The sequence below is a fragment of the Vigna umbellata genome, chromosome 3 (genome assembly GCF_029865625.1).
Source record: "Vigna umbellata cultivar VRB3 chromosome 3, Vumbellata_1.0, whole genome shotgun sequence".
Lineage (NCBI taxonomy): Eukaryota > Viridiplantae > Streptophyta > Magnoliopsida > Fabales > Fabaceae > Vigna > Vigna umbellata.
In genome coordinates, this window is record NC_142167.1 from 2,840,602 (window position 1) to 2,864,343 (window position 23,742).

General features: G+C 35.1%; 2 protein-coding genes across 2 annotated transcripts; both read left to right on the top strand.

The window, feature by feature from the left end:
- Window positions 1-504: 504 nt before the first annotated feature.
- FUG1 (Translation initiation factor 2, small GTP-binding protein) lies at window positions 505-15,042 on the top strand. The gene is made up of 12 exons (XM_047307278.2): window positions 505-2,387; window positions 2,481-2,513; window positions 3,076-3,189; window positions 3,479-3,628; window positions 3,732-3,830; window positions 3,928-3,990; window positions 4,454-4,609; window positions 4,729-4,794; window positions 6,154-6,390; window positions 7,303-7,578; window positions 7,813-8,001; window positions 14,442-15,042. The coding sequence occupies exons 1-12, from the start codon at window positions 864-866 to the stop codon at window positions 14,601-14,603; spliced, it is 3,069 nt and encodes a 1,022-aa protein (XP_047163234.1). The 5' UTR covers window positions 505-863; the 3' UTR covers window positions 14,604-15,042.
- Window positions 15,043-18,331: 3,289 nt separating this feature from the next.
- On the top strand, window positions 18,332-23,544 carry LOC124832948 (Di-glucose binding protein with Kinesin motor domain-containing protein). Its single transcript, XM_047307300.2, has 17 exons — window positions 18,332-18,586; window positions 18,754-18,831; window positions 18,927-19,028; window positions 19,171-19,503; window positions 19,638-19,699; window positions 19,789-19,999; window positions 20,092-20,168; window positions 20,257-20,356; window positions 20,456-20,554; window positions 20,639-20,815; window positions 20,898-21,183; window positions 21,341-21,502; window positions 21,603-21,818; window positions 21,912-21,949; window positions 22,049-22,212; window positions 22,304-22,429; window positions 22,536-23,544. The coding sequence occupies exons 1-17, from the start codon at window positions 18,484-18,486 to the stop codon at window positions 23,355-23,357; spliced, it is 3,156 nt and encodes a 1,051-aa protein (XP_047163256.1). The 5' UTR covers window positions 18,332-18,483; the 3' UTR covers window positions 23,358-23,544.
- The last annotated feature ends 198 nt before the right edge of the window (window positions 23,545-23,742 follow it).

The following is a 23,742-nucleotide window of genomic DNA, read 5'->3' on the forward strand; positions in this document are numbered from 1 at the left end:
TAATTAATTCTGATTTATGGTAATTACTGTATTTTGGGATGTTATATATATATATATATATATAACCAATCTACGTGTAAGTCCATTATAACCAAAAACAACATAAGCGACGTGTAAGTTATCGTGCTTGAAAAAAATAATCAATTAATATATCCAACTCTGTCAAAGAAATCCACGCTATATTTTGTACTTTACTGAGGTTGCATTAACAAAAATAAGTTATTCGAGTTCACAATTCTAAATAATAATAATAGTAATTTCAAAATAATAATAATATTTATATTTATAATCACGACGTGTTCCATCCTACCACCTTTCATAAACTCGACGACATTTCATTCCACCTTTTATTTGTTTTTGTTTCAAAAAGGATTTTAACCTATTTTGTTTTTATTTTCCTCGTACGAGAGAGTGCATAAAAAATCACAAGAAAAAAAAAGAAAGAAAAATAAGAAAAAGCCTTATCACATACATAATTCCGCAGGCACAAAACCATCCACACATCCCTTAGAAAAATGCCATAAACCTATCACTCACCACTCTCTATAGCCACAGAATCACCTCAAACTTAATTCTTTTCATCATCGTCATCGTCGTCATCTTCTTCTTCTTACCAGAACCTGTTTGCATGTTCCACCTTAATTTGGCACCTAAAGTTTCTTCTCTCTTTGAACGGAGGTACCGTACCTTTTTTGCTCCATTGGGCCAGAAGTGTTGGTATTGCCCTTGATTGGAATTTGGGCTCTGGGTAGGTTGAGTAGTTGATAGGGGTGCGTGATATGATGGGGTATTGATGAGGTTTTAGAAGGTGCTTTAGTTTTGAAACATTTTTGTGTTTTGGTGTTGTGGGGGTGGGTCTCATTATGTTAATTTTAGTGGGGAACAAACAGGGAACAATGAGTTCCCTCGCTTCTCCAGTGAGTTTGGGGAGCCTCATGAGTGTGAGTTCCTCTAGAAGGTCTCACTCTGTGGTGAAGAGGGTCTCTTTTTCCAGAGGAAATTGTAAGGGGAGAAAGAGATGGCATTGTTTATCATTGTCTGTGTGTAGATATTCAGTGACCACAACTGATTTTATTGCTGATCAAGGGAATTCAGTGTCCCTTGATTCTAACAGTAGTAGTAGTAGTAGTAAGGGTGGAGATGATGGTGCTGGTTTTGTGCTTAAGCCTCCTCCAAGGCCTGTGTTAAAGTCACCAGAGAATAAGGGTGACCCCATTTTGGGGCCCTCAAGGACTGCTGGGAATCCTGGGGATGTGGAAGAGAGGAATAAGGTGATTGAATCACTTGGGGAGGTGTTAGAGAAGGCGGAAAAGCTGGGGAATTCCAAGGTGAATGGTGATAAGAACAATGGTTCAGTGAACAAACCAATAAGGAATAATGCTGGTGCTAGTCCTAAGGCTGAGAAACCGGTGAATTCAGCAGCATCTCAGAAGTCTAAAACCTTGAAGAGTGTATGGCGTAAAGGGGATAGTGTTGCATCGGTGCAGAAGGTTGTGAAGGAAGTGCCAAAGCCTAATTATAACAAGATTGAAGAGGAGAAGTCTCAAACTAGAGGAGGGGAGAAGGTGGTTTCTCAAACTCGTGCTCCTCAGCCACCTTTGAAACCCCAATTGCCTTCAAAACCTCAACCACCTTCAAAACCTCAACCTGCGTTATTATCTAAACCTTCTATAGCTCCCCCACCTGTCAAAAAACCTGTTGTCTTGAGGGACAAAGGAGCAGCTGAAACATCAGTTAAACCCAAAGAAAAGAAGTCACCTATCTTGATTGACAAGTTTGCTTCCAAGAAACCAGTAGTTGATCCTCTAATTGCGCAAGCAGTTCTAGCACCTCCAAAACCAGGGAAGGCACCTTCCCCGGGAAAGTTTAAAGATGATTTTCGGAAGAAAGGTGCTCTGGCTGGGGGAGGACGTAGAAGACGAATTTTGGATGATGATGATGCTGATGTGATTCATGAGGCATCAGAGCTTGATGTCTCTATTCCTGGTGCCGCAACAGCAAGAAAAGGAAGGAAATGGAGTAAAGCAAGTCGAAAGGCAGCACGACTCCAGGCTGCTAGGGATGCAGCTCCTGTCAAAGTAGAAATTCTGGAGGTTGGTGACAGTGGTATGCTGGTGGAGGAGTTGGCCTATTGTTTGGCAACCAGTGAAGGTGAAATCCTTGGTTATCTATACTCCAAGGGGATTAAACCAGATGGGGTACAAACACTTGACAACGATATGGTAAAGATGGTTTGTAAAGAGTATGATGTTGAAGTCATAGATGCAGACCCGGTCAAAGTTGAAGGCTTAGTGAAGAAAAGAGAAATTCTTGATGAAGATGACCTCGATAAACTCAAAGATAGGCCTCCTGTAATCACTATTATGGGCCATGTAGATCATGGCAAGGTTAGTGATACACTCTTTATTTTTCATTTTTCTGTTTTATTATTACCCTGAATTCCAACATTTGCTGACATTTTTTATGTTCTCAATTGGCAGACAACTCTTTTGGATTATATACGGAAGAGCAAGGTATAGTGAAAATTTAATCAAATCATTATGATTCTTTCAGTTTCTTTAAGGAATCATGAGCATATAAAGGTTATGTTATGTCAATGTTTACGACCATGTCTTACACAAATTTTATGAATTATGATTAGGTACAGTAGTTTACACATGCATAAAATGTTCCCAATGCTGGTTGGACTATGGTTTCCAGGAAGGATATGGTCCTAAATGTGCAATCCATGGATTTTAATGTAAAGGATTAGGGATTAATATATCTTTCAAAACACAAGCATTTCAATGGCCCTTATGGAAAGAGATACTGACCTGAGAAAATTAAAATTATTGCTAGATTGTGAGTTGTAATATACAATAAGAGATAGTTGCTTAATAATTAGTAATAATTGTTGTTTGTGTTAGTGAAATCTTTGTCGTAGTCTGCCCCCTTTTCTGGATGCTTCTTTGCTGGCTGCATCTTGTTCTTTTCAAAGCATGAGAATTTGTCAGAATTATGCTATTTCTGGAGCTTCTCCTGTCGATCTCATATTACACTCATTCAATTTTAGCCTGATGCACAAATTGTTAACAGGTAGCCGCTTCTGAAGCTGGTGGGATCACGCAAGGAATTGGGGCCTATAAAGTGGAAGTACCTGTTGATGGCAAAAAGTTACCCTGTGTTTTCCTTGACACTCCTGGACACGAGGTATGCACAGTTTTAATAAAATTTTCCACTTCCATGTTTTCCTTTATAGGTAATGCAATTCTTTCTGCTGGATCATCGTAAAGTATTTTAGTCCTTATCAGGACATAATGACTTGTGCTAGCATGTTGTTTTTAGCTGAGTTATTAGCTATAACTCATCTTTTCACTTTTCTTTCCCTTCAATTATATATATATATATATATATATATATATATATATATATATATATATATATATATATATATATATATATATATACACAAATATATATCTCATATGTGCTCCCGTAGGCATTTGGAGCTATGAGAGCTCGTGGAGCAAGTGTAACAGACATTGCTATTATTGTTGTGGCTGCTGATGATGGGATTCGTCCTCAAACAAATGAAGCTATTGCTCATGCCAAAGCAGCAGGAGTACCCATAATCATTGCAATAAACAAGGCATGTCAACATGATGGGTGCAATCTTATTTATAATTCTTATGCTTTACATGACGATGGCTTATGAGATTGTTGTCAAATTATTATTTATTTCTCTTAAACAGATAGATAAAGATGGAGCAAATCCAGAACGAGTGATGCAGGAGCTTTCTTCAATTGGTTTAATGCCAGAAGACTGGGGTGGTAGCACCCCGATGGTTCCGGTTTGTATTTCTTATTTGTTGTTATCATTTCGTACCCTGTTTATGATTCTTTGACTTCAAAGAAGTTATATTTTCTCTTGTTCTTTTATGTCAACAGATAAGTGCTCTTAAAGGGCAGAATCTAGACGATCTCCTGGAAACTGTTATGCTTGTTGCTGAGGTATATTTACTGTTGGTGTCATGACTAACTTAGGCTACTTTATAACTATTCTATCTCTTTGCCTAATTAATTTATAAATTTTAATGTTATATTATTGCGTATTGATTGAAAATCTTGTTTATGGCATATACTTGTGAGTTGTGATCAATATATGGTAATAAATCCACTACGAGAGTAAGTTTACACATTCAGCACATCTTTATTTTTTCTCCAATATATGGAGTTTAACATTATTTAATTTAATAATATGCATGTGGTTTGAAAAAAAATACTATTATGTTGTGTCCTAGCATTCTAAAGTCTCCTCTATGTTGGAAATGCCTTGATTAATTTTTTATGCTTTTGTGGGACTGAAGAATATTGACTAATTGACTGTGCATCATTGTTCGTTTAAAATTTACACTTGTTTGGGCTTTCTTTTATCTTTCTGGCATTCATTCTGATCTAAGCATTAATGGTTTAGTTGCAAGAGCTGAAAGCTAATCCGGATAGAAGTGCAAAGGGAACAGTCATCGAAGCAGGGCTAGATAAATCAAAGGGACCATTTGCTACATTTATTGTGCAGAATGGCTCTCTTAGACGGGGTGATATAGTAGTTTGTGGAGAAGCTTTTGGAAAGGTTGGTAGATGGCTAAACTTAAAAATTCAATGCTAGATGACCTTAACACCTGGTTAGGGAATTCTGCCGTTCTACTTTGCTTCCCTCTGTATTTAATATCTTTTATTTCTTTCTTTCAGGTGCGGGCTTTATTTGATGATGGTGGAAAGCGTGTTGATGAAGCTACACCTTCTGTACCTGTACAGGTTTGATTGCATTTCTCACTAAGCTAAATTGGACAACTAGTGTTCTATATATCAGTGTTATGGCTCATTTGATTGCATGATTCACATTAATAATGTGGTTTCCCTTGACACGGACTGGATCACTTTATCTGCATGTATCAAATATGAGTTTCCTAGTAAGTTCACTCATCTTCTGTTAGGTACCCACTAGATGGTTAGTGAGTTAGATAGCTAGGTTAGTGGACTGAAATAGTTGGAATGAGGCATGTTGTCTATAAATAAATAAATAAGAGGAGAGATTAGAGGAGCTACTCTATCATTTAATAAAAGAATTTTACTCCAAGAGAGGAGAGAGAACATGATCTTTCAAACACCCCGAATATTTTATAAAATTAATTTTATTTCTAGCTTCTAATCCAGATTCTATTATCTTTTATTCATTGGTGAGAGTTCATTGTTGACATGAAATTTCTGCAATTGCAATTTAAATTACATAATTAATGTCTGTTATATTTGTTGTATCTACATTTACATCCGTGTATGATTGCTGAACAATGCAAAAATTTCTACAACCAAGAACAAACCAAATACTATGGAGAACACAAATTTGAGGTTCTTTGTACTCAATAATGGTTTTGTCTCTTCAATGTGAATGGATGAGCTGCTTTTGTGTCTGGTTAAGGTGTGGGGTGAAGCAATCCTATAAAAGATTGTAATTAGAAGATTTTGCAATGTGTTTTTGTACAACAGATGCATCTATCATCTGTCATTTTCTAGATTTGCCTGGGAAGAATAAGTAGAGTTGCACAGCTGTTGCATTAGTAATTACTACAAAAAGTGATTGATCTCATTCTATCTCTGTAGATTTCATTTCTCCAACTATTGATGTTTCATATTACAAGCATACTGATTAAAGAAAATTTTTCCAGTCGAATTCAGTGGGAGGGGTAGAATTAAGAGAGAGCTTAGAGAATGAAGCAGTTTCATACTGTTGTAGTCCATAATTTCTGCTCCATTTATAGACTCTGATAGACTCTGTGGAGATTATTCCTCTGGATTATAATAACTGGTTCAATTTCCTACGAATTAATATCCATCAGCACTAAATGCATAAAAGTTGAGATACATGAAAATAATTTTTCCTAACTACTTTGTGTCACTATTTGTGACACTTTCCTCATAAAGAATCATAAAGACGAAATAATTTTGTTGGCATCAATTTTGCCCTAAGTAGCATAAGGTGGAGAATAAAGAGTATAGCACCTTTAGATTTTGAATTTTGTGGTTACCTCCTTCAGGTTTTTCTAGAGCCACAAGAATTGTGAGGCTCTTTGTGGATGCCAAAATTTTACCTAATTCAAAATTTTCTGATTTATACAGGTTATTGGATTGAATAATGTTCCTATTGCTGGTGATGAATTCGAGGTTGTTGAATCCCTTGATGCTGCACGTGAAAGGGCTGAGGCTCGTGCGGAGTCATTGCGAAACGAGCGCATTTCAGCAAAGGCAGGAGATGGCAAAGTCACCCTTTCTTCCTTAGCTTCAGCAGTTTCCTCAGGAAAGCTGTCTGGACTTGACTTGCATCAATTAAATATTATTTTGAAGGTTGATCTTCAGGTATGATCACTTCTTTTTTCTATTGTTGCTTGAATTTGTACACTTTCTGGTTGATTTTTAATTTGAAACTGCTTGCCTAATTGAACCTATTAATGACTTTATCAGGGATATCATTTATCATGCAGTGATTATATATTGTATTGAATCATTGAAATTGATATGACCATGAGGGTCTACGTTAGGAGAAAATGGGAATAAAAACAAAACATAGTCTGTTTGAAGGTGTTGGGGTTGTTAGGTTGTGTAGTGTCTCTTAGGAGGGTTAGCTATATAAGGGGGGAAGGTGTCTTGAGACAGACACGTTGTTTTTGATCTTTGATAGAGGACATGATTTGTTTCTTCCTGTGTGAAGGGAGGTTGGTCCCTTGGATGTTTTCAAACATATTCACTGTTTCCAGAATAGTAATACAGTTTTTCCCCATTGTGAGTTTGTGAGTGTGTCCTGCATCCTAAACCAGAGAATTCTGGGTTTCTTGTCACCAAAAAACCTAACAGAAATAAAAGCATAACTTACGCAGCATGTATCTTACAGATTTTGCTTTAACTATCCAAAGAGGGCTTTGATTTTTCTTGCAGGAAAACGTGTGTATGCTAATAGAAATTACCCAGACATGCTTATTATCTATCAAGAAACAACATTGCCTGTTTGAGTGTTAAACATGAGTGTATTATGTAAATTTTAGTGTAGCCTGTATGGAAGTGTGAATAACCTATCCTGTTTACTATCAATAACCTAGCCTGTGCAAATCTGTTGTATGCCTAGTCAAATGTCCACAATAGGTAAACATGCAATGATGGTGGCATCTTCTGTATTGTATCAAATTGCTAAAACTGCAATATGTTTTGTGTGTCATCATTACTGTGGTTATTGCTTCACATGCAATTAATGTAATTGTTCTTGGTCATGGCTAGGGATCTATTGAAGCTGTAAGAAAAGCTCTGCAGGTGCTGCCACAAGACAATGTTACATTGAAGTTTTTGTTGGAAGCAACAGGTGATGTAAGCACTAGTGATGTGGACCTTGCAGTTGCAAGCAAGGCCATCATTGTGGGATTTAATGTGAAAGCATCAGGCTCTGTGAAAAGCTATGCAGATAACAAAGCAGTTGAGATTAGATTATACAGAGTTATTTATGAATTAATTGATGACGTACGAAATGCAATGGAAGGGCTTCTAGAACCAGTTGAGGTAAACCAACATATCTTGAAATTTATAATGTTAGTGTAGATTATGTAGTTTATACATATGCACACTTATGTTTGAGTGCACAGGAAATTGATTATTACATGGCATTTAAACACAATCAAACTTGTAAAAATATCTTACCGACATATAAATTTGATTTATACTGTTTCTAAAGGGTACTTAGAGATTTATATTATAGTGCCTATTTTGCTGAGACTTATTGCTATCTTTTGATAGGAACAAGTAACAATTGGTTCAGCAGTAGTACGAGCTGTATTCAGCAGTGGTAGTGGTCGTGTTGCTGGATGCATGATTACAGAGGGGAAGGTGCTAAAAGATTGTGGTATTCGAGTCAAGCGGAAGGGAAAAATAGTTCATGTTGGTATTATTGATTCTTTGAGACGAGTGAAGGAAATTGTTAAGGAGGTATGGCTCTGCTTCCAGTATTAATTCCCAGTTTTAGAATTCCCACACAAGAATAACACTGCAACAAATGCATAATATAAGTATGAAAACGGTTGGACAAATGTTTCTTAATTTATATAAATTTATCAATTGTAAACCCAAGAATTGGCAGTCCATTTTTGTTGCATTTGGCTATGACAAATGGGCATTAGCTATGTTAGTTTTATGAAAAGTAAATGTTGTTAGTTGGATATTAAATGCAATCTAAAAGTTGTTGGTAGGATATCAAATGTCTTACTAGAAGTTGTTAGAGGTTGTTAGAAGATTCTAGAGATCTCTCTTATAATTATTACTTTAGGGTTTGAGTTCCTTTTATATAGGAGTTGATGTACTGTTTGAAATCAATTAAAAAAAAATAAGAATCTTCTTTCTTTCAAATTAATCCTTTCAAGTTGGTATCAGATCTAGGGAGCCCTGCTTTTGCATTTCTTCTTTCCTGTCTTAGTTACAGTTTTCGCTAGCATTGCCTAAAGTGCAGCCATTTCTTTTAATTATTGGGTGGCCTGAAGTGCCCCCAAGTTGGGGTTTTTTCACTGCTGCTGCCCCCATCTGCTGCCACCCATTGGAGTTGTTGTCAGAGCCATTGTTGGAGCTTTCGCCGGAGCTATAGCTGCTGTATCACTGCTGCTGCATCACTGCTACCGTTGCTGCTACTGCATCACAGTTGCTGTCACTGCTGCACCACTGCTACTGTTGCGCTTCTGCCATCACAACTGCTGTCGTGCTGCCCATTACAGCTGCTGTCACCGGTGCCATTTCTGTTGGCAACATTGGAGTTTCTGTCTTACCTTTCATTTTCATTTAGGAGAGGGCTAAGGAATTCCAATTATTTCTTTTGGGCATGGCAACTCCACTAAGCAATGTTGATCTTCCGCACTTGCCTGATGACAATTGCCTTAATGATCGGAATTATCTCCAATGGGCTCAATTTATGAGACATACGTTAAAGGGTATTGGTAGACTCAATCATATTGAAGTGAAAGGCCATTTCCCCATATGACCCTAATTTTCAGATTTGGGATAATGATGACTCACAAATCATTACATGGTTAATAGGATCCATGACTGCAAAAATAAGTAGAAAGTATATATTCTACTCTAGTGCCAGTGAAATTTGGGAGGACATTGCAACTACTTATTTTATGCGACAGGACATCCTAAATGTTATGAATTAGAAAGCAAGATCTTTGCTGCCAGACAGGGAACTCTCTCTGTTTTAGAATATTATGGAATGCTGTAGGGTCTTTGGATTAGCTGGACCAATATCAAAATTTGAAGCTTCATAATAGCATAGATGTTTGCTCAGTTTGCTGAAAAATCTAGGATATTTGTTCTTATCAGGATTGAGTTGGACTAGTATCAAAATTTGAAGCTTGAGAATAGTAGAGATGCTAGCACACTTGCTTAGTTTGTTGAACGGTTTCAAATATTTAAGTTCTTATTAGGATTGAATCTTGAATATGAACCTATTAGGGCTCAAATTCTTGGGAAGGAAAGACTTCCTTCTCTTTCTGAAGTCTTCTTTATTGCCCGAGGTGAGGAGGCTTGTCAAATGGTCATCATGAATAAGCCATACACTGAAGAAGCTGCCATGTTCTCCGGAAAGACTTCCAAACCTGGGACTTCAAATCTTGCAAATATGAAACTTGGCTTAGAAGGTAAGGAAGAGCGTTGGTGCTCTCATTGTAAGAAATCTGGCCACACCAAGGACACTTGCTTCAAGCTACATGGAAAGGAGAAAGTTCTCAATCATCTAACAAAATTAAAAGGACAACCCTCAAGGAAAGCTTATTAGGCATCTTCAAATTCTCAAAATCTTGGCAAAACACCTTCTTCCTCTTCACCTGAGGAAGGAATGCCTGCACTACATGCTGATATTGAACGTCTAAAATCTCTTATGGAGTCTATAAGTAAGCCACCTTCTAGTACTTGCTCTCTAACCATGACTGCACTAGAGTTTTTTCTCTGTCATTGATGCAATTAAAGTCCCTACATAAGTTCAAGAAGCATTGAAGGATGAAATTGTTGACAAGCCACTAGATAAAAAGCCAGTAGGTTGCAAATGGGTTTATAGTCTAAAGTATAAATCTGATGGCACATTAGACCGTTACAAAGCAAGGTTAGTTGCCAAAGAATATACTCAGACTTATGGTGTTGATTATGAGGAAACATTTGCTCTAGTGGCAAAGATGAATATGGTTAGAATAATTCTTTCATTGACAACTTATTTTGGTTGAAAATTTCAACAATTTGATGTGAAAAATGTTATCATGCATGGACATTTAGAGGAAGAAGTATACATGGAAATTCCTCCAGGTTTTGGATCTATTGAAGGAGGGAATAAAGTGTGCAGGTTGAAAAAAGCTTTGTATGGACTCAAGCAGTTGCCTCGTGCTTGGTTTGGTAAACTCACTTAGGCTATGATCTCCATGGGGTATTGACAGAGTCAAGGTGACCATACCTCGTTCATCAAGCATCCCCCGGAAGGTAAACTTACACTACTCTTAGCTATGTTAATGATATGATTGTTGTAAGGTGAGGTTTGCACCCACTTATATATTCTAAATTGACCTTATCTCTAGTTGATGTGGGACTTCAAATACCCCCTCACGCCGAGGTATATACATTTTGAGCGTGAGAATATATATTAATGGGTGGTCCGATAGTGGCTCGATAACGAGTGGAACAATATGCCCAACAAACAACAAATATCGTTAGGATAGACTCTAGCCATGACTTTGATACCATGTTAAGAAGTGGACTTTAAGCCTAACTCAACCCCACAAAACCGGCTTCTAAGGTGAGGTTTGCACCCACTTATATATTCTAAATTGACCTTATCTCTAGTCGATGTGGGACTTCCAACAATGCATCATCCAAGGGAGTGACATTTACAAGCCGTAATCAAGATCCTTCAATATTTGAAGACAAGTCCAGAAAGGGGATTACAGTTTAAGGGGGATGAAAAATAAAAAATGGAAGTGTATACTGATGCAGATTATTGGGCTCTAACGTAGATAGGAAATCCACTTCAAGATATTGCATGTTCTTGGGTGGAAATTTGGTGACTTGGAGAAGTATGAAACAAAATGTTGTTGTAAGGTGTAGTGCAGAAGCTGAATTCTGAGCTCTAACACAAGGGGTGTGTGAAATTTTATGGATGAGAATTATCCTAATTGATCTTAAAGTCATGTGAAGAACTGATGATCCTTTATGGTGATAATAAGTCAGCTATTAGCATTGCTCACAATCCAGTTTAGCATGATAGGACCAAACACATAGAGATAGATAGACACTTTATTAAATAGAAACTAGATAGTGGCCTTATCACTACTTCCTACATCTCATCTGGACTTCAATTAGCAAACCTGTTCATGAAAGGTCTTCCCACTTAGCGATTTCATGATCTCACATGTAGCTGGGAATGATAGATATCCATTCACCTCTTTGAGGGGGAGTGTTATTAGTTGGATATTAAATGCAATACTAAAAGTTGTTGGTAGGATATTAAATGTATTACTTGAAGTTGTTAGAAGTTGTTAGAGGTTGTTAGAAGATTCTAGAGATCTCTTGTAATTATTACTTTAGGATTTGAGTTCTCTGTATATAGGAGTTGATGTACTGTTTCAAATCAATTAACAAAAATAAGAATCTTCTTTCTTTCAAATTAATCCTTTCAAGTGTAAACATTTGTTAGTATATTGACTCTAGACCTTTACCTATCAAATATGCATATCCGGGAGATAATGCTAGTGTAATGGAGCGTTTGGAATGAGTTGGTTTCAAAAGAATGCTATATTTGCTACTTCTTTGTCAACATCTGCACTATTTTAAATTTACCTGGTTGATTGTAAATCCAACAAAATTGAGTAGCTTATATAATTATTTTTGTTATGAAAATATATTTTAATCATTAATTCCCGCCTACGGGTGACCCGGGTTCGATTTCCGGCGACGGCGCCAAAAACTTGTTAACTTTTTGGCAAGTATACCAAATCCTTCCAAGTAATACAGTGAATAAGTAAAAGTATCGTCTCCCAAGAGACTTGTGCAATACATGACAATTCTTCCTTTTATAACTCAATTAGACATCAAAATGCACAAAACAATACAAGAAACTCTTTTTGGTATTTTATCAAATAATTGGTGTGCAAGAAATTTATATTTAAAAGAAACTTCATTGGAATTGAGTTTCATGAATCATATGAAGATAAAACTCTATACAATATATCATTATTTCATTCAAACATTCACATCAAGGCATACCAGTCCTAATCCCTTAGCAACTAGTTATAAATTTATATATCAAAATGCTAATCCCTTAGTCAATTTAACATACAATTTGCATTAAGTCTGATGCTAAGAATGACAAGTTATTGAGTCTATCCCTAGATCTCAAATCACTTAGGTGCTCTATCTATGTCCATGTTCAAAGTTACTTTCCAGTAATCGGAAACATTCAAATAACATTATATTTCCATACAATGATAGTAAATTCAAGAAAGAGCATATGAACGAACAACGATATATTGAACAAGAAAATTATATCAGAGTGAGTTCATTACACCCAATTCCAATAAAAGAAAAATTTAACTACTCCTAGTCATCTAGAACGTACACATTTGAAACAATCCCTTGTAACAATGGTGTCTTGATGCCTTGAAGTAGTCTCTGAAAGTTCCTGAGATGTTTTCGTTTCTTTCCTTTGTCCGGAACTTCTGTCAGCAGTTCTTTCCGTCTATTTTCCACTTTAAAAACCAATTGAAAAAATAACTAATTCGCTAAGCGCACAACTCTTTATGCTCTAAGCGAATATTCAACTCCAGCATATCTTTAATTGTCCTTTATTCGCTCAGTGAGTCGTGCTGGTGCGCTGAGCGAATAAAACTCTATTTAGCTGAGCGATTTAATGCTGGCTTAGCGAGAAACATCTGATAGCACTCCACTTTGATGTATAAATTCCTGTACAATTTACTACACACTTTCCTACTTCTAATTATAACTTTTTAATGAGGAAAACACATTATTTCATGAATAAATATAAATTTTGAGTTAATTAATAAGTCTGAAAACATGTATTTTTCATATTTATCAATTGTTGGATTTGCAATCATGTTGCTGAGTAAAAATAATCTTATTTAAGGGAATCTTGTACTTCACATGCATTAAATGAATTCCCATCATGCAACTTTTGAGACTTTATCATTAACCTGAGTATGTTACCTTGAATGAGAAATTTGTAATTTATCCAATTTTCCTCTCTGATGCTTTGATGATGATTATTATTGAGTCTCTCATGTACAGTACTTTGTTTTATGGTATGAATGTCAATTCGTTGCTCATTAGATATGAAAAATATGAGGATATGTTGGAAATTTCACATTAACTAAATATATAACTAGACATTACCTTCTCAAGCTAGTTTTGTAAGATTGAGATAAGTTTAATGTTCACATTCTAAGATGATACTAACTATTCTAGTTAGGTTTATTGGGTTTATGTTGTCATCTGCTATTGGACCACCCACAAAATATTTCGTCTGGTGGTCGACATATCTAGTTCTCTACAAGAGAGGTTGTGTTGGAAATTGACAAAAGATATAGCCAACTTATAATATATAAGGAAGTACTTTCTAACCTTAACGTTTACTTTCTAAGAAGATATGATACAACTAAGTTTGAATATCTTCGTTTGATTACGTGGTATGACTCCACGGGACTCCAAATCCAAAATCAAAATTGTATTGCAATCTTTGGATCGTAGAATTTTAATTATGTTTTACATGTGAAGGGCTATGAAATTTTTTTATTGCAAGTGAAATTGCCTGCATTAGGCAAGTAAGGTGGAACTTTCTTATACAAAGATGATATTGTATTCTGTTTTACCTGGATAGTGAATCAGGTATAAATTTTATGTTTTTCTAGTACTTGATCCGGGACTGCATGAATCTACCCAATAAAATGTAGGGTGGGCTTTAAATTTTAAATTCAAATTAAACGCAAACTTTTTATAGCCTGGACAGATCATGACTTTATCCGGGCTTAGTTTTCAGAAAAGCTCAGGAAAATCAGGCTTTCAGAAGGCTTGGAGTTCATTTGTGGCACAAATGAATTTGGATAATTTTTGTCTGATTCGCTATAGCCTACAACCTGCATTGGGTTGTGTAACCTGTTTTGTTACCGCTATTTTTACATGTTCCGAGTGAAGCTTATTCAGATGCTGCCCTTTTTTACTGTGTAATAGCTTTTTTCATGCTTTCTTTTTAGAATGATTGAACAACATTTTGCCAGTGTATTGTATAATTCAGCTGTGGTTTCTTTGTGTTGAATATCTGTGTTGTCTCCTTGCTACTGTAGCTACTTCCTGAATACAGAATCTCTATCTCTCCCTTGTGTGAACAGGTAAATGCTGGTCTTGAGTGTGGACTTGGGTTGGAAGACTTTGATGACTGGGAAGAGGGTGACATTCTTGAAGCCTTCAACACAGTTGAGAAGAAGAGGACCCTTGAAGAGGCCTCAGCATCAATGGCAGCTGCTGTGGAGGGAGTAGGAGTTGCACGGTAGAATGATGACTGATGTATGCCACTATCAGATTGGTTTCCTATCCTGTGTTTGACACAGCCCAAATGCATTCCAGGTTCAAATACGTTGTATTTCTCTCCAATTGATGTTGTGACATTGGAGAGAGGTAACAATTCCCTCCTCATTCATTATATTGATATTGAGGTTGCCACTGCTGAAGATCTGAGTTCAAAATGATTTGTTGCATTGTTGGATGTAAAATTGTATATAAGAAAGTATATCAGTTTCAGCTCCTTGTAAAGGGAAAAAGTTTGAACGCCTTGACCCAAAAATACTTGTAACAACCACATAAGACAAGGGAAGAATTGCAGTTTTTTTCTTCATTTTTTGTATGATGCTATATAATGGACGCATCATCATATTTTTGATAAAAGGAGAAAAAAAATAGATGCATCATGTGACACTGATCTGAAAATTTCTATTTCTACTGTGTTTTGCTCCTAGATGGAATATATTTAGATGATCCAACGTTGTGCAACAATGTAAATACTTTGGTTAATTTTTTGTCTGCATTTTGTTTTATTCCCTAATGACTGGACTAATGACTGGATTAGATAAAATTACGAAAGAAACCAAAAAGAGAATAACTTTTATTATTTTCATTCATATCTATTATATTATCCTTACCTCTGTTTGTAACAATTTAATCTTTAAAAAAAATAAGAAAACAATATATTAAAAAATAATCTAGAAGATTTTACAAATATTTTTCTAAAGATTTACTCAAAAACACTATACATTAATTAGAAAGAAGATGTGAAATAGAAAGACATTCCTGGAATGTTTTAAGTTTTATATCTTACAATAATATATGCTCTCACTGCCAAAGCAACGCTACTCTTCCTAAGATGCAGAAAAGTACAAATCTTCGTACAAGAAGTCACTTATTTTCAAGAAAGTTAACTCTTTCTAAGTAACCGTCATCTTTCGAAAAAAACTATATAAGAAGGACTCACTGAAGAAAAGAAGTTTTGCTATCATTGAAATTTTAAGTTGTTATTCTCTCTAAAAGCATACATCGTTTGAGTATGTTCTTAGAACAAGAAAGAACTTTTCAAGTTATTAGATTTCGTTGTATTGTATTTATCCTCTCTTTGAAAGTTATTATAATATGTATTTGTGATCAAACACTGATTGTGTTTGTAGAATCAGAAGTGAATTAAAATACTTGTATTATTTAACTTAGTTGAGTTAAATGTTCTAGACAGTTGTCTAGGGTCGATACCAGGAGTGGTTAGACTCGGACTAGTTTGGTTGACTAAAGTGGTTGATAATACTTGTATACCAAGAGTAGTTTATACTCGTTTCTAATCTTGTATAAGATTAATGTAACCCCAGGTTTTAAAGGAGAACTAGACGTAGCTCAGATTGAGTGAACCAATATAAAAATACTTGTATTATTGTTTTTCTGTTCAAAACATTTTCCTAAATGCTTACTTAAAAACACAACTGCCTAACAACTACTTTTGTAGTTTATCTAACACTCACAATAGTTGTTAAACGTTATTTTTACCAAAAGTATTTGAAACACTATTCAAATAACCCTTCCCCCCTTTCTTTCTAATGTTTCCCTATATTTCATTTTTTGTTCAAATGCTATAGTGATTTAGACGCTTTGTTAAAAGCTTTATAACGTTTAACATTTTTTAAGTTTATGCATTATATGCAGTTGAGATATCATATATTCATATATCATATATAACATTTAACGCGTTATACTAATATCCTTGACGATTCATTATGTTAGACTCTTATTGGCTCAACACTGTTTGAATATTAAATCTTTAGTTTTAGTGTTAAGTTCAACATTTACTTAAATGTTTCTATTATATCAGATATTGTTTGTCAATCATGTTTGACTCATAACAAGGAAGTCTAACCATATTTATGTTACACTTCACTTCTACTACATATATAATTTCTTATAATACTAAACATAATTATCGTTTAGTACACCTTTCCATAACTTTATTTTTTCTGGGTCTTACGCTATCAAACTACTGATATTTGACCATATATTCAGTTAATACACGATAATTACACCCACAAATATCTTTGTTAATATCATTTAGCCACTTTAGACTAATAATGACTTGGACATTATTGAGTCATGTTCTTTCCTGTATTTGATTAGGACAAATAGGTACACTTATCAAATGTAAAAAAAATCTAAAATGTTTTATATATTTTGTCATACAAACAATTATGTCTTATATAATCTTTTATAAACAAAAACTTTTTGTCTTATAGACGAAGTATGATCATTGTTTACACTTTGTTGTTTGATAACACAATCAAAATATGAATTGTTGGATGTTTCTCTCTTAACTCCTTTTGAATAATGGTGTTAGAAAGATGAGAAAGGTGGGAGGAGAGGAAGAACAGCCTACCCTTGAGTGCTTGAAGTACTCTAGAAAAGGAAGAAGAGGCCAAGTCTCCAAAATTAGAGATTTGTTCTTCAAGTTGACTCCTTTTTATATAAGAGTAATTTTTTTTTGGAAAAGATGAAAGAGACTAAAGACCAAATTGGAGACAACAATAAATTTTTCCTTCTTTGTCCAAACGTTAACTACTAATGTTATATGTCTCTTCTAATTTTTTTTAAATAGACACTTTATTACTTTTTGTTTACTTAATAGCCACTTAAATTAATAATTAAATTAAGTTAAGTAAATATTATTCTTATTACTTGTTGATTGAGGTATTCAAATGAATTTATTATATTCAATAGTAAAAAAGTTGACTTTAATTTTTAGGATGAAATATATCTAGTAATCTTCTTGAATTTCTCTCTCTGTCTAAATTGACTTTACAATTAATTTTTCTTTGATGGAAACTTAATTTTTATATCCTTATCACTGATCTAAACTTTTATTCTTTAACATATCTTTCTTTTAATTAAATAAATATAATTGTATTTAAACTAAACATTTCCTGCTGGATAATTGGATATTTATAAAACAAAACGAAAAATAAAATTCACAACTTTCTTTTGAAAAAGCAAAAAAATAAAATAAGGACTAGTGTCTTTAAAAAGAAAAAAAGAAGAAGAATATTTTGGTATAAGAAAACTTTACTGACTATTTTTAAGATTAACATAAGTGCCAAAATTCATATTTTTTTAAGAAAACTTTTTCTTAAAGAAATAATTGATTCTATGAAAACCTATATTTTAAACGAATTCTAATTATAATTACAATAATTATTTTTCTACTTTCTTATTATTTTAAAAAGTTAATATAGATACATACATAAGAATAAAAAAATGATATAAAAAAATAACAGAAAACACAAAAATCAATATAAATATTTGATTTAAACACAAGTTATCTTAAATTATTAATTCGAAATTTAATTTTAAACTCAATAATGTTTTGAATAGAGATGAAAATAATTTATTTTTTACTATAAGTCATTCCAACTCATGTCAACGAAAAGACACATTAACAAATTATCATCATCATCACCAAAGTAAAAAAAAAAAGTACTTAACGAGTCCCATGTTCCAATAACATTGCTGTATTTCAAAGAATCCAAAGTTACTATCCAAAGTAGAAAGCAGAAACTCCACCAAGAATCCAAATCCACGTTTTGTAACTGATTTCTGTAAATTCTGTCCCGCTTGCACCATTTCAAATTTAAAACCCCAACGGTCGAATTTTCGTTAAGGTAAGTTCCATCTTCACACTCACTTTCCTTCTAACCAAATCAAAATTTTCTATTTCAGAAAAAAGCTTCCACTTTTTTTACCATCAATCATCGTTATCATAACCCTTCTTTTCATTTATTCTGCGACTTATTTTTATCGTAATTATATTATTCTTGCTGAATTCAAAGTTCAAACAGTTTGGTCATTCTAACAATGGAGGATACTAATCAATGGCGTCGCTATGACCATGACCCACTTCTTCTCACCGACGTTTCTTTGCAACAAGAATCCTCTTCTTATACTCGCTGTTCCAATTGTAAGAAAGTACCCTTCAACTTTTCTCATTCATTTTCTTTCTTCCTTTCTCTCTCTTGTAGAAGCAACCGAAAAAGTGATTCCAACTCCCAAGTTTTGAATTTGATGATCTCCTCGTTCACCCTTTTGGTTTGCTTGTGACTTTTTGTCTTCTTTTTGACGTGACAGCTCTTTCGCAAACATCACTGAGCTCTCGGAGTTTGGCTATGGAGGATGTGCCCGTGTGTGGTGACAGTGCCAGTATCGGTTAGGGCACTGAACTGAGATCAAAATATGAAATATTTTTGTTCTAATGGTGAATCTTTACTGGTCTTGGATGAACCCTATTTTTGTGATTTTAGGAGGGCTGGGAATTGCTGCTCCAGGATTTTCTCGGGAAAATGGAGGTTTGGAAGGGAACAGCATGAAGTTCGATGACCCAATTGTGAAAGATGTGTTTGATGGTAATGGGCTTGGAATTTTCTAGCACAATTCAAGCTTTTTTCACTTTTTGTTTTGTTTTTTCTTTAATTTTAAAATTTTGTGTTGCCTGAGGACTAATATTGTTAAACTATGTTAGAATGTGATGGGCTAATATTGTTACAGGAAGATCTATTTTGGGGTATTCTCTAGCATCCCCAGATTTGGTTATTTGTGGTGGCTCACCGGATATTGCTGGAATTAGCTGTTGTGATTCCCCTGAGTTTTTGAAGAACCAATATTACAAGAATGTGGAGTCATCTGTGGAGCTTTCTCTAGAGTATGGAATCAAGGGGTCTCAAGTTGAAGTTGACAATGGCCCTAAGATGCCAACTGTTAAATTCTCCAACCTCTGTCAAACTTTTGAGCAAGAGGAAGAGCTTCTGAGCCCTGAAGCCTCCTTTGAACTTCTTCCACCCCTTCTAACCAAGGATGAGGCACCCCATGATTCCCCTCCAAGTAAGTTCAAATCTTTTTATCTCTAATTGTGAATACATGTTTTGAAATTTGAACATGGTTGGGCATTTTACGCTGCTGCTGGTTATAGTTCAAACTCCTGGTTGTTGTTTAACTAAATTTTGCTACAAACTCAGGAGATGCTGAGATGACAGAAGATAATGGAGTGTCTGAGGAGGCAGAATTGGGGTTCTCAGAAGTATGCTTCTGTGTGAATAGTGGTCGATTTTTGTTTTGAGCAAGAGAAATGAGAGTGATAATGTGCCCTAAACAATGATGTTTTTGTAGGATGCTGATGATATTGGGGTAGAAGAGAAACTTAAAAGGCTGAAAAGAGACTTTGAGTGTCAGAGAAAGGAGCTGGCAGAAACAAGGAGGGAGTTAGGAGAGGTCAAGAAGGAGAATCAACAGAAGAGTAAAGAGTGTCAAGAAGCTTGGAACTCCTTGAAAGAGCTTCAGAATGAGCTAATGCGCAAGTCCATGCACGTAGGATCTTTGGGTATTTCCCTTTCTCTCTTTCTGTAGTTATATATTATATAACTAAAAGCATAAGGTTTTGTTGATGTAATTAACCAATATTTTGCTATGCAGCATTTGCCATTGAGGGACAAGTGAAAGAGAAAAGTAGGTGGTTTTCGTCACTGAGAGATTTAACAAGGAAATTGAAGGTACCGATATGCTAACTAAATTGAGTGACCAAACAAATTGAAAAGGTTAAGGATATATTTAAATGCGTTAAACAATTTCATTCTACAGATTTTGAAAATGGAACACATGAAGCTATTAGAAGAAGCTGAGGAAAGCAAAAACTATCAAGCAGATATGAAAGAAATGGGGCATATTATCAGGTCCAAAAGTAAGTAGATGTTGCTGCAATACGGCTTTCAATCTTGTACACGCTACAGTTTGCGGTTTTTCATTTGTGCATGATCTAATTCCTAATTATATGTTATAGTAAATGAGCAACTGGAGTCCCTTGAAGATCTCAAGTCCAAATATGCCGAAGGGGTTAAGGAACGGAAAGAGCTTTACAACAAGGTTTTGGAGTTGAGAGGTAAGCTGTGCAGATATTGTTTTGCTAGAGTTTGTTGGATAAAAATAATATGTAGAATGATTCACTCACTATTCTTCTTCACAGGAAACATAAGGGTCTTTTGCCGTTGTAGGCCTCTCAATGCTGAAGAGATAGCCGCAGGAGCAACCATGGCCTTAGATTTTGAATCTGCGAAAGATGGTGAGCTAACTGTAATGTCAAATGGAGCTCCTAAAAAGACTTTCAAGTTCGATGCTGTCTTTGATCCCCAAGCTGAACAAGGTAACTCTTGGTTAAAGCCGTGAATTTTTAGTATTGTTGGAGATTCATTTTGACTCATTTGTATTGTTTTCTTTTATTATAGCTGATATTTTTGAAGACACAGCACCGTTTGCGACATCAGTTTTAGATGGATTCAACGTATGCATTTTTGCATATGGACAGACTGGAACAGGAAAAACTTTCACAATGGAGGGCAGTGAAGAGGCTCGAGGTGTAAACTTTAGGACTCTCGAAAAAATGTTCGACATAATCAAGGAGAGACAGAAGTTTTATTGTTATGATATTTCAGTAAGTGTCTTAGAAGTGTACAATGAGCAAATAAGAGATTTGCTGGTTGCAGGAAATCATCAAGGATCAGCTGCAAAAAGGTACTACTAACCAATTGCCTAATTTTCTTGCTCTTTTTAACCTAATAGTACTTTCAAAAACATCGACAAGGAAATTAAGGGAAACTTAGTTTGGGGTATTCTGTAAGCTTTTCAGAATAGTTTTTGGCGTAGTTCACCAAAATATGGTTAATTGTAGACTTGAAATAAGGCAAGCTAGTGAAGGAATACATCACATTCCAGGGTTGGTTGAGGCACGTGTGAATAATATGACTGAAGTCTGGGAAGTCCTACAAACTGGAAGCAATGCAAGGGCAATAAGCTCAACCAATTCCAATGAGCATAGCAGTCGATCACACTGGTCAGCTTCAGCTCTTTTTAATTACATTCCTAATCCTTATTTAAATATTATGGTGTTAGAGAAACACTACTTAATGGTGAGATGTTCTTTCTGTATACAGCATTCACTGTGTTATGGTTAAGGGAGAGAATTTGTTGAATGGGGAATGCACGAGAAGCAAGCTATGGTTGGTGGATCTAGCGGGCAGTGAACGAGTGGCAAAGACAGAAGTTCATGGTGATAGATTGAAGGAGACACAGAATATTAACAGGTCTCTGTCTGCACTTGGTGATGTCATATCAGCTCTTGCAACGAAAAGTTCACACATCCCATTCAGGTCATGGAAATACAAATATTGGCCCATCTTGCAGCTTTGAAATTTTGTTTCTATTGGTTGGTACTGAAGTTTTTAACGATCTTCATGATGCAGGAACTCTAAGCTTACACACTTGTTGCAAGACTCATTAGGTACTTATCTATACATCTTATAGAATCTCCATGCCTAGTTTCTGTCCTCCGCATGTAAACAAATATTATAAATTTTGATGAAAAATTTTGTTTTTGTAGGAGGAGATTCAAAAGCACTCATGTTTGTACAGATCAGTCCTAATGAAAACGATTTAAGTGAGACAATTTGCTCTCTTAATTTTGCTAGTAGAGTAAGAGGAATAGAATTGGGCCCTGCAAGAAAGCATTTGGACACTGTTGAGCTTTTGAGACACAAACAAATTGTATGGTTGATGGAATGCTGTTGTATTCATAAAGTAAGTATTAACATTTCACTGCTTAATTGATATCTTTCTTTTTACTCATCTTTTTTAGGCTGATAAAGTTAAACAAGAGATAAAGATGAAGGATATGCAAATCAAGAAGATGGAGGAAACAATCCATGGATTAGAGTCCAAGATGAAGGAAAGAGATATCAGAAACAAAAATCTGCAAGAGAAGGTATCATATCAAAGCGCAAATTTAAAAAATTTATGCTTATACGTAGTCTTCCTTTATATGGCTTCTACTTCACTTGTGAGTATCTCATCATTGTATCATGTGAAAGGTCAAGGAACTGGAATCACAGCTTCTGATTGAAAGAAAGTTGGCACGTCAACATGTAGACTCAAAGATAGCTGAGCAGCACCAAATGAAACATCAAGAAGAGCAAAATAATGCACTTATGAGATCAGCACTCGCAAGTCGACCTCTAGGAAGTCTCAAGAATTTCAATGATTCAGTGAGTGGTGGATGGTGCAAAGACCAACAAATTAATTCTGCTAAACCACTCACAGAAAGCAACCTCATTAAACCTTTTATGCCCTTTGCTACGATGGAGAGCTCCATCAAGTGCATTGACCATGCTGAGAAAGAAAACAATCCTGACATGGCTGAAAAAGCCCTACTGCCAAAGAGGCCTGGAAGAGCTTCTTCCATCTGCATGATGGCACCACGTGTTCCTTCAGCTATTGCTTCAAGGAGAAACTCTCTGATTCCACTCCCAAGTATTCCTAGCTTAACACAGTTCCAATCACCACTGTTACCAAATTTAACAAACCAAGTTGACCAGAAAGATGTCATTGGGGAAGTAGAAACAAACTGTGTTCCTGCACAGACTCATTGTGAGAGTCCCAAAGAAGTTAGAATTGGCGCTAAGAGGATAGGTAGCATACTAAGAAGAAGCCTTCATAAGAAAATCCAAGTGAAGTCTCCACTTCATCAGCACATGAGGAAGGTTGGTGTAAATGTTGGGATGGAGAAAGTTAGAGTTTCCATTGGAAGTAGGGGTAGATTGGCACCAAGGGGGCAAGTAGGTTGTAGAAAAGGAGGAACTAGAGATATTCAACAAAAGAACAGTCAAAAGGAAAAGGAAAGGGGGTGGATCTGAAAGTTGTATTGATTTAGATTTTTTATTTTCTTTTATTCTTTTGTGATGTGTGGATAGATGAAGTTGATTTCTTGTGTCACCTTTTAAGGAACATGAAAAATGAATTTGTATCTTTGTGAAAAAGTTTTCTCAGCTATTGATTATTAGATGGAAGCATCAATCTACAAAAATTCTAGTTGAGTCTTTACATGATTATCTTGATTTATAAGTAGCATTTGACTACGGCGGTTTAAGGCCAATATGGTTATAGAAATATTTGACTATGGATGTTTAAGAATAATAAAGTTTTCATAGTAAGAAATGTATCATATGATTAATTTATTAATACATAATTAACACAACAAAAAATTATCTTGATTGTAAGATATAATTGCTAAAGCTTGTA